The 12492-nt window shown below is 36.7% G+C and overlaps 1 protein-coding gene across 10 annotated transcripts in view; it reads left to right on the top strand.

Moving 5' to 3' along the window:
• The window catches only part of Nf1 (neurofibromin 1), a 285217-nt gene that overhangs the window by 67917 nt on the left and 204808 nt on the right, over nucleotides 1-12492 (top strand). For 9 of the 10 annotated variants that reach the window (XM_087191932.1, XM_021248915.2, XM_021248918.2 and 6 more), the window contains exons 3-4: nucleotides 1412-1495; nucleotides 5148-5338. In XM_087191932.1, coding sequence (XP_087048058.1) covers nucleotides 1412-1495; nucleotides 5148-5338 — 275 coding nt within the window. Of the gene's footprint in view, nucleotides 1-1411; nucleotides 1496-2098; nucleotides 2482-5147; nucleotides 5339-12492 lie in introns of all 10 variants that reach the window. The other variant, XM_087191934.1, reaches the window with a different exon arrangement.

Here is a 12492-nt window from a genome sequence, read left to right as displayed (position 1 = left end):
GTATTGAGCTATAAAACAACTCCTGGTTTAGGAGTGTGAAGACCAGTCTCATTTCTATAATCATTTTAGTGTCAGTGTGTTTCCTTAAAGTTGCTTAGACAATACCCCGAGTTTATACAACTGATAAACCAAAAAGTGTGGGCAGTCATTTGCCTTACAAAGAGATTTTGTTTTCTTTATGGAAAAAAATTAACCTTTTGTAAAAAAACACGGGACCTTTTATATAAAGCGATTTACAGAAGTGCATTTAATATTATGTTATAGATCTTTTGTTGCAGTGTGTGGGGCACAGTAACAGGATTTTGCACATAGGAGTATGTGGCCATGTTCCCAGATAGATTAAAGCATTTTATATTTGGGACCTTCTTTAAACAAAAACAACATCGGTGTTTATTTAATGCTTATTGAATAAATCATGTTGTGAAAACCATAGTCTTTTGTTAGTAAGTAGATGATGTAGCAATTTGAGGATAGTGAATGCTTAAATTTCACTGTAATTGAGGCATAAGCATTTTGTTGCCTTAAGAATTAGGATTTAGACTGGCGGTAATGGTGCACAGCTGTAATCTCAGCTACTTGGGAATCTGAGGCAGGAGGATCACAATTTGAGGTCAGGCTGAACAATGTAGCAAGAGTCTGTCTCAAAATAAAATTAAAATGCCTGGGGAGGTAGCTCAGTGCTCCCTAAATTTAATCTCTAGTACTACAAAAAACAAAAACAAAAACACTTTGATTATCTTGTGGCATAAAACTATAATGCTCAATTCAAGATTTTGGTGCAGATCTGTATACCATACAGGTGTTTTTGTTTTTTGTTTTTGGAGCCAGGGACTGAACTTGGGACCTTGTGCTTGCGAGGCAAGTGGCAGAACCACTGAGCTAAATCCCCGGTCCCATGTCATACGTGTTTTTGAAAATCATAAACCAAAGCAACAGGTTTTTTTTGGTTTTTTTGGTGGAACTGGGTATTGAACCCAGGTCCAGGTCCTTGAACATAGGAAGCATTCTACACTGAAGTACATCCCCAGGGCAGACCACCCCCCACCTTTGAGATGGGTTCCCTCTTTAAATTGCCCAGGTTGGCCTTGAAGTTGTATCTGCCTGTCTCAGGCACCTGAGTAGCTGAGATTACAGGCATATACTACCTTGTCTGGTCAGCATATTTTGTACTATCATAAAGCTAATGACAGTTTGCCTGTATTTCTGTCTGCCTGAGAATTTATTTTGTGAGAGGATTAGAAATTACCTATTATCAGAAATAATAGATTTAAGTATGATATAATCTGGGAGATAAAATGGAATGCTGTTGACTTTACTGGACCCTCAGTTCCTTATTTTTCAGATGTGTGCTGATTTATAGTGGAGAGTAATAACCAACTTTTTGTGTTCCAAATATCTTTTTTTTTTTTAGAGGATATTTGGAGAAGCTGCTGAAAAAAATTTATATCTCTCTCAGTTGATTATATTGGATACACTGGAAAAATGTCTTGCTGGGGTAAGTAAATCCATCCTCAAGTAGGTATGTTTTGTGAATAGATTCTAAGTTTATTTATATAAAGTGTTTTAAGTCAACTGAAGGTTTTTAAGAAAAGATTCTTATGAAGAAACCACTTTTGGTTCAGTTAATTTCTCAGATATTGTTGGGCCTGTGGCATTGAGTGGCAGTAAAGGCCAAATGTAATCTTATTTTCTCTCTTCTATGAATATAATTTTAATATTCTGCTGTACAAATCTATATAAAAGAGGGCTTGAAAATTAAACCTGTCCTATTGAGGATAGATGCTACTCTAAGAACACTTGTGTACATATGAACATATGTAATGGGTACGTGGAGGAGTAATTGAGTACCAAATAGTTCTTTTTCAAGTCTTAAGTAGTTTTCTCAGTGTATTTCAACCACGACTTAAATTGAACTTTTCCAAGAGTATTTCTTTTGTATAAAGCAAAGTGCTTTTTTTTTCCACTAACCGTATTTCTTCCTGTAACATGGGTAGGAGTTTATATTAATATGTAAATTTAAAATCTGCATTTAAAAGTCTGTCTATTCCATATATATCAGAGTTAACTTATTTCTTATATTTTCTCTTCCTTTGCACAGAATATTCAGAATGACTTTTATCCTTCACATGTTGCAATTTTCTGCAGTAAACCTAGAGGAAAGGGACTACAATATAGGAGGACTGATTGTGTGGTTGAGAAGAGAGGAAATGATCAGAAGTGTTTGGGAAAAACACTTATTAGAAAAAATAATTTGCACAGCTATGTTTTTTAAGGGAAGACTATAGGCCACAAAATCTAACATTTTTTATGGACCCTTGGCCGTATTCCAAAATTGTGAGACAGTGTTTATATTCATTTCTCATTTGAGAATGAGCTAGTTGTTCTAGGTACCTGTTAATTTGTGCCATCTGTTAATTTGTGATACACGATTGTTCATTTGTAAACTGGAGTGAAAGAGCAAAAGCTCTTGGAATTGAGAAGGTGAGCAGTTTTTAAACTTCTGAATTAATTCTTTTGTAGTGGTCTCATTACTTTGATTGTAAATTACAAGTATATTGGCCACATTCTTGATTGACTGGGGCAGGCTTGTTTTTGCCTCTTTCAGTTCCATAGCTTTTCTCCATTAGCACTTACAATTGAGAGGTAATGATAAGTGTATTTTGGAGAATGATCCCAGATGTTATTGGCTCTTCTATAATTTAATATACAGTACTCTTTGGAGATAGTATAATGGAAATGCTAATAAGTGGCCATGGTATAATTTGTGAAATGTATAAAATAATGTATTATTTTGCCTACTTTACTATTGCAAACGTGTAAGTTTGTGTATGTGTGTGGTGCTAAGAGTTGAACCCATGACCTTGTGCATGCTAGGTAAGTGTCACTACTGATCCACATTCTCAGCCTAGTATACTTTTTTCTATTAAATTTATAACTTAAAAATTATTACTATTTTTATTATTGAACAGGTTTTTTTTTTCTTGAGTTGCCATCTATGATTCTGTCCCTCTCCCTCTTTTCTCCTCTCCCCTCTCCCCCACCTCTCTCTCCTGTCACTGTCACTGTCTCTCTGGACTTACTAGGGATTGAACGCAAGGTTGCATCCCAGCCCTTTTTTTCTTTTGTGAAAGGGCCTTTCTAAGTTTCTCAGGGTAGGTTCAAACTTGCCATCTTCCTGCCTTAGCCTCTCAATATGGCTGTTTCTTAAGTCTCATTTTTATTTATTTCACAACTTTCTTTTTCCCTTTAATAATACCTTGTGTTTTATTAATGTCTAAGTTTGATTCTTGTTTTTTGATCAAATTGAGACAGTTTGAGAAAAAGATACCTACAAGTACAATCATAGAGAGAAGTTGAAATAGCTAGGTAAAAGAGAATACTTGCAGGTATCATATGACTAAAACTGTAGAGTCTGAGGAATCTTATTATGTGTGACTTATTGAAAAGATTTAATACTTTTCCAGTTATTTATTGAAATTAACGTCAACATCTATAATTGTTTGATAAGCCCATAAACAAAAAATAGACATTGTGATTTAAAGTTTTCAGGTTTGGGCCAGGAATTTAGCTCAGTGGCGCCACATCTGCCTCGCAAGCGCAAGATCCTGAGTTTGATCCCTGGTACCAGAAATAAATAAATACATACATACATGCATATATACATACATATAGTTTGCAGGTTTTTGAGAAATTGATGTATTTACTGTCCATATATTTCAGTATATTTGCATCTGAAAGCATTTGGATTGCAATTACAGAATAGGGTATAGCATACAATTGCATAAATTTTACTTTGGTGTCCTGCTTAATATATCAAAATTTTTATCCATATATGGATACCAAAGCCATTAGATGAAATAGTGATGAGGAATAGCTTATCTTCAGGATGGCTTTTTGTTGGATCATGGCTTTTTTGCAGATATTTAGTTTACAAATAAAAGTATCAGTATTAATAACAAAGTTACCTGTCTTAACAGATCGAGCATCTTAACATTATGAACTCCTGGTGTAATGCAATATTAGCTGTACTGAATTACCTAAAATGTTTAATCTGAATCTAATCAGACTTTTAGGTTTAAATTTCAGCTTACAGAAAATACAGGAATTAAAAGAATAAGTAAGACAAAGGACTCCATTTCTTAAACAGTTCAGTGTCATAGGACATAAAAGTGGATTTGGTTTGTATGTGTGGGAGATTGCTGTAGAATAAAGAAACTCACAGAACATGGCAGTCATGCTGCAGTCGATGAACCTTATATTGTAGTCGAATAAAGCCATGAAAGACATTTGTGAGCATTGATAAAATTGAATATATAGTAGGTCTTAGGTGATAAAGGGGAACTATTTATTTTTCCTTGGTGCATCAATTGTATTGAAGTTAGAGAACAATCCATTTTTAAGATATGCTGAAGTACATAAAGGTGAAATATTATGACATTTATAATTTACTTGGAAATGATTCAACCAAACCAACATTTGTAGTAAGTAATATCTGTTTTGTTCAGTCTCCACAAAGGTAGGTGTGATTGCTCACCTAGAAATTTATTTGGATAGACAGATGACATGTGTACTCACCAATGAATATGAGTAAAGTTTATTTAGAACTCATAGCAAACTGGGGATTTCCAGTTAGGAAAGGATTCATTTGGTGAACAAGAGAATAAGCAGAAGTCTGGGGCCCCCTAACTATTGAGGGACTGTTGAGGATGGGTAAAAGCTTGGACTTTATGATTATGGGGTAAAAAATAGAACCATCTTGGGTTTTTTTTGTATGTGTGTGGTACTGGAGATTGAATGCAAGGCCATTGCACTGAGCTACATGCCCAGCCCCCTTTTTATGTTTTTTAGAAGATAGGGTCTTGCTAAGTTGCCCAGGCTGGACTTGAACTTGTGATCTTCCTGCCTCAGCCTCCCAGAATCCTGGGATAACAGGTGTGCACCATTACACCTGGCTGGACCATCTTTATTAGACTATAAAAAACTATATTAAATATGAGGAAATATTAACAATTACCAAATATAGGTGATAGGTATATGGGTGTTCATTACTCCATTTCAGCTCTTCTGTATGATTGAGAATTTTTAAAACAAATATTTACAGATGAAATTAAGAAAGTTTTAGAAGTATGTGATTATTTCTATTTTAGCAACCAAAGGATACAATGAGATTAGATGAAACGATGCTGGTCAAACAGTTGCTGCCAGAAATATGCCATTTTCTTCATACTTGTCGGGAAGGAAACCAACATGCGGCTGAACTTCGGAATTCTGCCTCTGGAGTTTTATTTTCTCTTAGCTGCAACAACTTCAATGCAGTATTTAGTCGTATTTCTACCAGGTTAGTATGTAAATCATGTTGAACTGTTAAAGTAATATGAATTTTAGAAGTCTCTTTTCTTGTTTACATAAAAATAAAAAGTTAACAGAAAAGAGTTTTATGTGGGCTTTTATGGAGATTTTATGCATTAATGTCTTTGAAATTTTAAACATGTAATATGTGTGTGTGTATATATATATATGTATAAGTATGTAGTTGATATGTACTATTAAATATGAATACCATTGTAACCTTGAAGGTCTAAATTTTAGAAAAAGATACTTCTTTTATGTGCTGAGGGTCAAACCTAGGGTCTCACATGTGTGTACATACTACTACTGAGCTGCAACCCCAGCTCTGTGTTTATAAGCAGTAGGTATAAATTGTTGGTGTGGTTTTGGTGGACATACTCCTCATACTCAGTCAGGTGAAGCAGTCAGAATTTTAATGATCATAAAGCTGTGCTACTTTTTAAATTTTTCTTAAATTCTATTATTGGTACATTTTAGGTGTACAGCACATTGACATTTCTCACTAGGAACTTGTCCCTGTACATGATGCATCCTGGTTCTTATTTTTTCCCCATTCCTAGTTCACCCTTCCCTATTTACAAAGACTTTGTTTCCATTTTTTCCATTTCTCATCAATTTTCCTTTCCCTTCTTTCCTTTCCCCTGCCCCTCCCACTACCCCTACCCCTTTGGACCTTTTCTTCCTATTTCACATTACCTATTATACATTTAGTCCTTATTTACACTTTCATTTTCTCACACCAGAGAAACTATTCGGTATTTACACATGTGTGTCCTATTTATTTCACTTAAGAGTATTGCCTCAATGTGCATCCACTTAGCTATAAATGTCTCTAATTTCTCATTTTTTATGGCTGAGTAGTACTCCATTTTATAAAAAAACCACATTTTCTTTATCCAGTGTCCAGTTGATGGGCATTTGGACTGTTTCCAAGTTTTAGCTATTACAAACTGCGCTGCTATGAACATGGGTGCACATATATCACTGTGGTATGATTCTTTTAATTCTTTGGGGAAGATCCCCAGCAGTGGAATAGCGGGGTCAAATGGGACTTCCAGTCCTAGTTCTTTGAGATATCTCCATACTGATTTCCACAGTGCTTGCACCAGTCTACACTCCCACCAGCAGTGGAGCAGAGTTCCTCTTTCCCCACAGCCCTGCCAGCATTTGTTATTGGTTGATTTCATGATAGCACCCATTCTTTCTGGGGTGAGGGTCAGCGTTGTTTTCATTTGCATCTCTCAAATGACCTGTGATGTTGAACATTTTTTCATGTATTTATTTGCTATTTCTATTTCTTTGTGTGAGAAATGTCTGTTCATTTCAGATGCCCATTTTTGGATTGGGTCTTTAAATTTGGGAGGTGTGATCTTTATAAGTTCTTTATAGATTTGAGATAGTAGACCTTTGTCTGAGGAAGAGGAGGTGAAGATTTTTTCCCACATTGTGGGTTGTCTCTTCACACTGCTGGTGGTTTCTCTTGCTGTGCAGAAGCTTTTTAGTAAAAAGAGATCCCATTTGTTGATTGTTTGTGCTAGTTCATGGGCACCTGAGGTTTTGTTCATAAAGTCTTTTCCTACACCGATGTCTTCAAGGGTTCTACCTAACCTCTGTTCCAACTGGTTCAGAGTTTCTATTTTAATATTTAGATCTTTAATCCATTTTGATTTTAGTTTAGTGTATGGTGAGAGATATAGGTCTAGTTTTAATCTTTGGCAAGTTGAAGCCCAGTTTTTCCAGCACCATTTATTAAAGAGGCTATCTTTCCTCCAGTGAGGGTGTTTGGCTCCTTTGTCGAAGATGAGATGGCTGACTGTATCTGGCGTTGTTTCTGCATCTTCTAATCTGTTGCACTGGTCCTCAAGTCTGTTTCTTTGCCAGTACCATGCTGTTTTTATCACAGTAGCTTTGTAGTATAGTTGCAGGTTTGGGATTGTGATACCCCCTGCCATGTCTCTGTTACCTAGAATTGCTTTTGCTATTCTGGGTCTCTTCTTGCTCCAAATGAATTTTTGGATTGTTTTCTCGAGGTCTATGAAGTATGCTGCTGGGATCTCAATTGGAATTGCATTAAATCTATATAGCAGTTTTGGAAGTATGACCATTTTCACTATATTAATCCTTCCTACCCAGGAGCAGGGGATGTCTGTCCATTTTCTGATATCATCTTCAATCTCTCTTTTCAGAGTGCCATAGTTTTCAGAGAAGAGGTCTTTGATTTCTTTTGTTAGGGTGATTCCTAGGTATTTCAGCTTTTTGGATGCTATTGTGAAAGGAATTATTTGCCCTATTTCTCTCCCAGTGAGTCTGTCATTCGTGTAGAGGAAAGCTATTGATTTTTGTGTGTTGACCTTGTAACCAGCTACTTGACTGAATTTGGTTATTAAGTCTAGAAGACCTTTGGTGGAGTTCTTGGGGTCTTCTATATAGAGTATCATGTCATCTGCAAATAATGACAATTTGACTTCTTCATTACCTATCTTTATTCCTTTTATTTCTTTCTCTTGTCTAATTGCCGTGGCTAATGTTTCCAGAACTATATTGAACAGGAGTGGTGATAGTGGACATCCTTGTCTTGTTCCTGATTTTAGTGTGAAGGATTTCAGTTTTTGACCATTTAATATGATATTGGCTGTTGGTTTTTCATAGATGGCTTCTATCAGTTTGAGGTAGAGACCATCTATTCCAATTTTTTGTAGGGTTTTTATCATAAATGTATGTTGGATTTTGTCAAATGCTTTTTCTGTGTCTATGGAAATAATCATATGGTTTTTGTCCTTGGCTCTATTGATATAGTGTATTACATCGATTGATTTTTGTATATTGAACCATCCCTGCATCCCTGGGATGAATCCCACTTGATCAGGGTGTATGATCTTCTTGATGATCTTCTGCATTCTGTTTGCCAGTATCTTATTAAGGATTTTTGCATCTATGTTCATTAGTGAGATTGGCCTATAGTTCTCTTTTTCAGTTGGGTCTTTCTCTGCTTTGGGGATCAAGGTGATGCTTGCTTCCAGGAATGAATTTGGGAGTATTGCTTCCCTTTCAATTTTGTTGAAGAGTTTCAACAGTAGTGGCAGTAGTTCCTCTCTAAATGTCTTATAGAATTCAGCAGTGAAGCCATCAGGGGCCGGGCTTTTCTTAGTTGATGAGTTTTTAATTATGTGTTCAATTTCACTGGTTGATATTGGGTTGTTTAGATTTTTTAGGTCTTCTTCGTTCAACTTTGGTAATTCAAATATATCTAGGAATCTGTTCATTTCTTCTCTGTTGTCCATCTTATTGACGTATAGGTTCTAGAAGTAGGTATTGGTGATCCTCTGGATTTCTGCTGGGTCCATTGTAATTTCACCCTTTTCATTCCTAATTGCATGGATTTGGGCCTTTTCTTTCCTTTTCCTGTTAAAGTTGGCTAAGGGTTTGTCAGTTTTGTTGATTCTTTCGAAGAGCCAACTCTTGGCTTCATTGATTTTTTTGTATCATTTTCTTAGTCTCCCTTGCACTGATTTCTCCTCTGATCTTTATAATTTCCTCCCTTGTATGAGCTTTTGGTTTCTCTTGCTCTTCTCGTTCTAGAATGTTGAGGTTCAGCATCAGGTTGTTTAATTGGGCTCTCTGTTTTCCTAATGTTTATTCACTGCTATGAATTTCCCTCGTAAGACTGCTTTCATTGTGTCCCATAGATTCCGATATGTTGTATTGTCATTGTCATTTAATTGAAGGAACTGTCTGATTTCTTCTTTAATTTCCCCTGTGACCCATTGGTTATTCAGAAGTGTGTTGTTCAATTTCCATGTGTTTATGAAATTTTTCCAGTTTCTTTTGCTCTGGATCTCCATTTTGATCATGCTATGGTCTGATAATATACAGGGGATAACTTCAATTCCTTTGCACTTACTTAAACATGTTCTATGCACGAATATGTAGTCTATTTTGGAGAATGACCCATGTGCAGCCGAAAAGAATGTGTATTCTGATTTTATGGGGTGAAACACTCTGTAAACATCTGTTAAGTTTATTTGTTCAAGAGTTCGATTGAGTTCTAGTATTTCATTGCTTGTTTTTTGTCTAGTTGATCTATCTCTTTGTGACAGTGGGGTATTGAGGTACCCCACCACAATTGCATTAGTGCATATATGACTTTTCATGTCCATTAGTATTTGTTTTATATAGTTGGGCATGCTAGTGTTTGGTGCATAGATATTTATGATTGTCATCTCTTCCTCTTGGATCATTCCCTTTACAAGGATGTGGTGTCCTTCTTTTTCTGTCTTAATCAGTGTTGGTTTGAAATCTACTTGATCTGCAAAGAGGATGGCTACTCCTGCTTTTTTGGGGGTTCCTGTTGCATGGAGTATTGTTTTCCACCCTTTACCTTTAAGTCTATGAGTTTCTTTTTGAATTAAATGTATTTCTTGTATGCAGCATATTTTTGGGTCTTGCTTCTTGACTCCTTCTGCTAGTCTAATTCTTTTGATTGGTGAATTGAGACCATTAACATTGATGGTTATAGTTGATATGTATTGACTTATCCTTGTCATGACTTTTTCTTTTTGTTGGATTCTCCCCCTTTGCATTTAATTTCTGGTTGTGCCCATTGGATTCATCTGGGCTTCCTGCATCTGTGATCCTCATTTTCTTTTCCTAGGATAGTGTTTAAAATTTTTTGGAGTGCCGATTTGGTATTCATAAAGTTCCTCAGGTGCTTTTTGTCATGAAAGTATCTTATTTCTCCATCCATTTTGAAAGATAGTTTTACAGGGTTCATCAATCTGGGTTGGAGGCTGTTTTCTTTTAGGGCTTGGAATATGTCACTCCAAGCTCTTCTTGCCTTGATGCTTTGTGTTAGTCTGCTGTGATTCTGATGGTCTTTCCTTTGTATGTGATTTGTTTCTTTTCTCTAACTGCTTGTAGAACTTTGTTCTTCTGTTGAGTTTCTGGAATCTTAACAATTATATGCCTATGTGTAGATTTTTTTTTGATCAAGGCTATTTGGAGTCCTATATGCCTCACTTATCTGTATGTCAAGTTCTTTTCACCTGCTTGGGAAGTATTCTGCCATTACTTCTGTGAAGCTTTTTTTTATGTCATCTGCACTCTCTCCTCTTTCTTCTCTGACTCCGATCAGTCTTAGGTTATTCTTTGCATCATCTAGCAGCTGCTGGATTGATTTCTTGTGGTCCCTTACAATTTTGAAGCAGTTTTTCTTTTCCTCGTCAGTAATTTCAATCTTATCTTCTATATCCGAAATTCTGTCCTCACATTGGCTCATTCTGCTGTGTAGACTTTCAATGGAGTTTTTCATCTCCTGGAAATCTATTTGCATCTGTTTTATGAATTCCATTTGTTTCCTATGTTGGGATTCCATCATGTTCCTCAGCTTCTCTCTAGATTTATTAGTCATGTCTTGCACTATAAGCACAATCTCTGCTGTTATCTGAGAAATTATTTGTGATTTCATTTTTTCCAGATCCTCTTTTGTTGCCAGTTCAGGGGGTCCAGGTGATTGAGTATCAGAGTGTTCCATCTCATTTCCCTTTGGGGTTGCTGTAGGTGATCTGGAAGTCTGGTTTTGAGACTTATTTATGTGTCTTCTCATTTCGATCTGGGGAGGTGCTGTTGGCACCCGTGCAGCTCACCTCCTCTGAGCTGGGAGAGGTGGGACAGAGGCTCAGAAGCCCCTTCCTCTGGGCAGGGAACAGCAGTATGGATGGCAGCCCAGTAGCCCCTTCCTCTAAGCTGGGAGCTTTGGGAAGGTGGCTCAGAAGCTCCTTCCTCTGGGCTGGGAGTGGTGGGATAGATGTTGGCCCAGAAGCCCCTTCCTCTGGGCTGGGAGGGGTGGGACGGTGGCTCAGAAGCCCCTACCTGTGGGCTGGGAGCCGTGGGATAAAGCTGTGCTACTTAGATGTTGCAAGATCCTAAATTACTAAAAATATACCTAAGCAAACTGGTCGTGATAGCGCACACCTGTAATCCCAGCACTCGGGAGAGTGAAGCAGGAGAATTGAAAGTTCAAGGGCAGTCTAGACTATCTAGAGGGACCTTGTCTCAAGAAACAAACAAAAGCTAAATCCCATCCCCCAAAACAAAGAAACCTTAGCAATATAGAAGCACAAGGAAGAAGTTGCAAAATAGAATTCCCCTAAAAGAGGACCGTATTTTAAGTATATATAAAACAGTCTCATCTATTATTATAGTATATACTGTGCTGTTTTATCCTTATGATAATCCTGATAGGGAAATGATACATTCCATGTTTTCAGGCAATAAGTAATATCTCCCCCAAAATTAAGGTGATGTACTAAATAATGGACCCCAAAATTCTAAGTTACGCTGTTTTCAGAATCTGTATCAGTTTCATTGTGTCATATTATTTCTGATACTTCTATTTTAGCTGTATCTTTTTTTGGGGGGGGGTTGTTGTTTGAGACAGGGTCTTGCTATGTAGCCCAGGCTGACCTTGAACTCTCAATGATCCTCCTGCCTCAGCCTCCCAAGCACTGGGATTACAGGCATACACCACTACACCTGGCTTCTATTTTAGCTGTATTTTGATGGGATTCTTTTGATAGTATGTACTTCTTTGCTTTAAAAAATATAAGTATAATTTAAGCCCTTACTGATAATTCAAAATGATCACTGTTGGAATTAGTTACAATATGTTACAAATGGAGGAATTGGTATAGCTGGCGTGCTAAGGGATAAACTTCTGACAGTACTTAGGAACTCTGGAACTTGCTTTCATGCAAATGATTTGCCCCTTTTTTTTTGTATGTGGTACCTGGGATTGAACTCAGGACCTTATGCTTTTGAGGCAGGCGCAGTGTCACTGAGCTAAATCCCTGGCCCTGACCTGCCCTTTTCATGCAAGTTAATGGTCATGTATTATGCTCAAGTGAGAAGTGCAACAGAAATCATTCAGAGATTTAGTCCATCGGAGACTAATACAGAACAAAAACAGTTCTCTTTGTTTATTGGTACCTGCATCTTTGATTTGTTAGTGTTCTATAAACAGTGGAGATCCAAACTGATTAAGTTAAAAATCCTACAGTCTTTTTAATCGAAAAGTGGTATTCCTGTAATTATGATGCTGGGCATCAATATTCTTCAACATTAACAATACATGGCCAAAGAAAATTA

Source organism: Heterocephalus glaber, unplaced genomic scaffold (assembly GCF_053883595.1).
Source record: "Heterocephalus glaber isolate CG9 unplaced genomic scaffold, H.glaber_assembly_v1.0 deba00001564, whole genome shotgun sequence".
NCBI classification, from domain to species: Eukaryota; Metazoa; Chordata; class Mammalia; order Rodentia; family Bathyergidae; genus Heterocephalus; species Heterocephalus glaber.
This window is presented reverse-complemented; position numbering and strand designations above follow the sequence as displayed.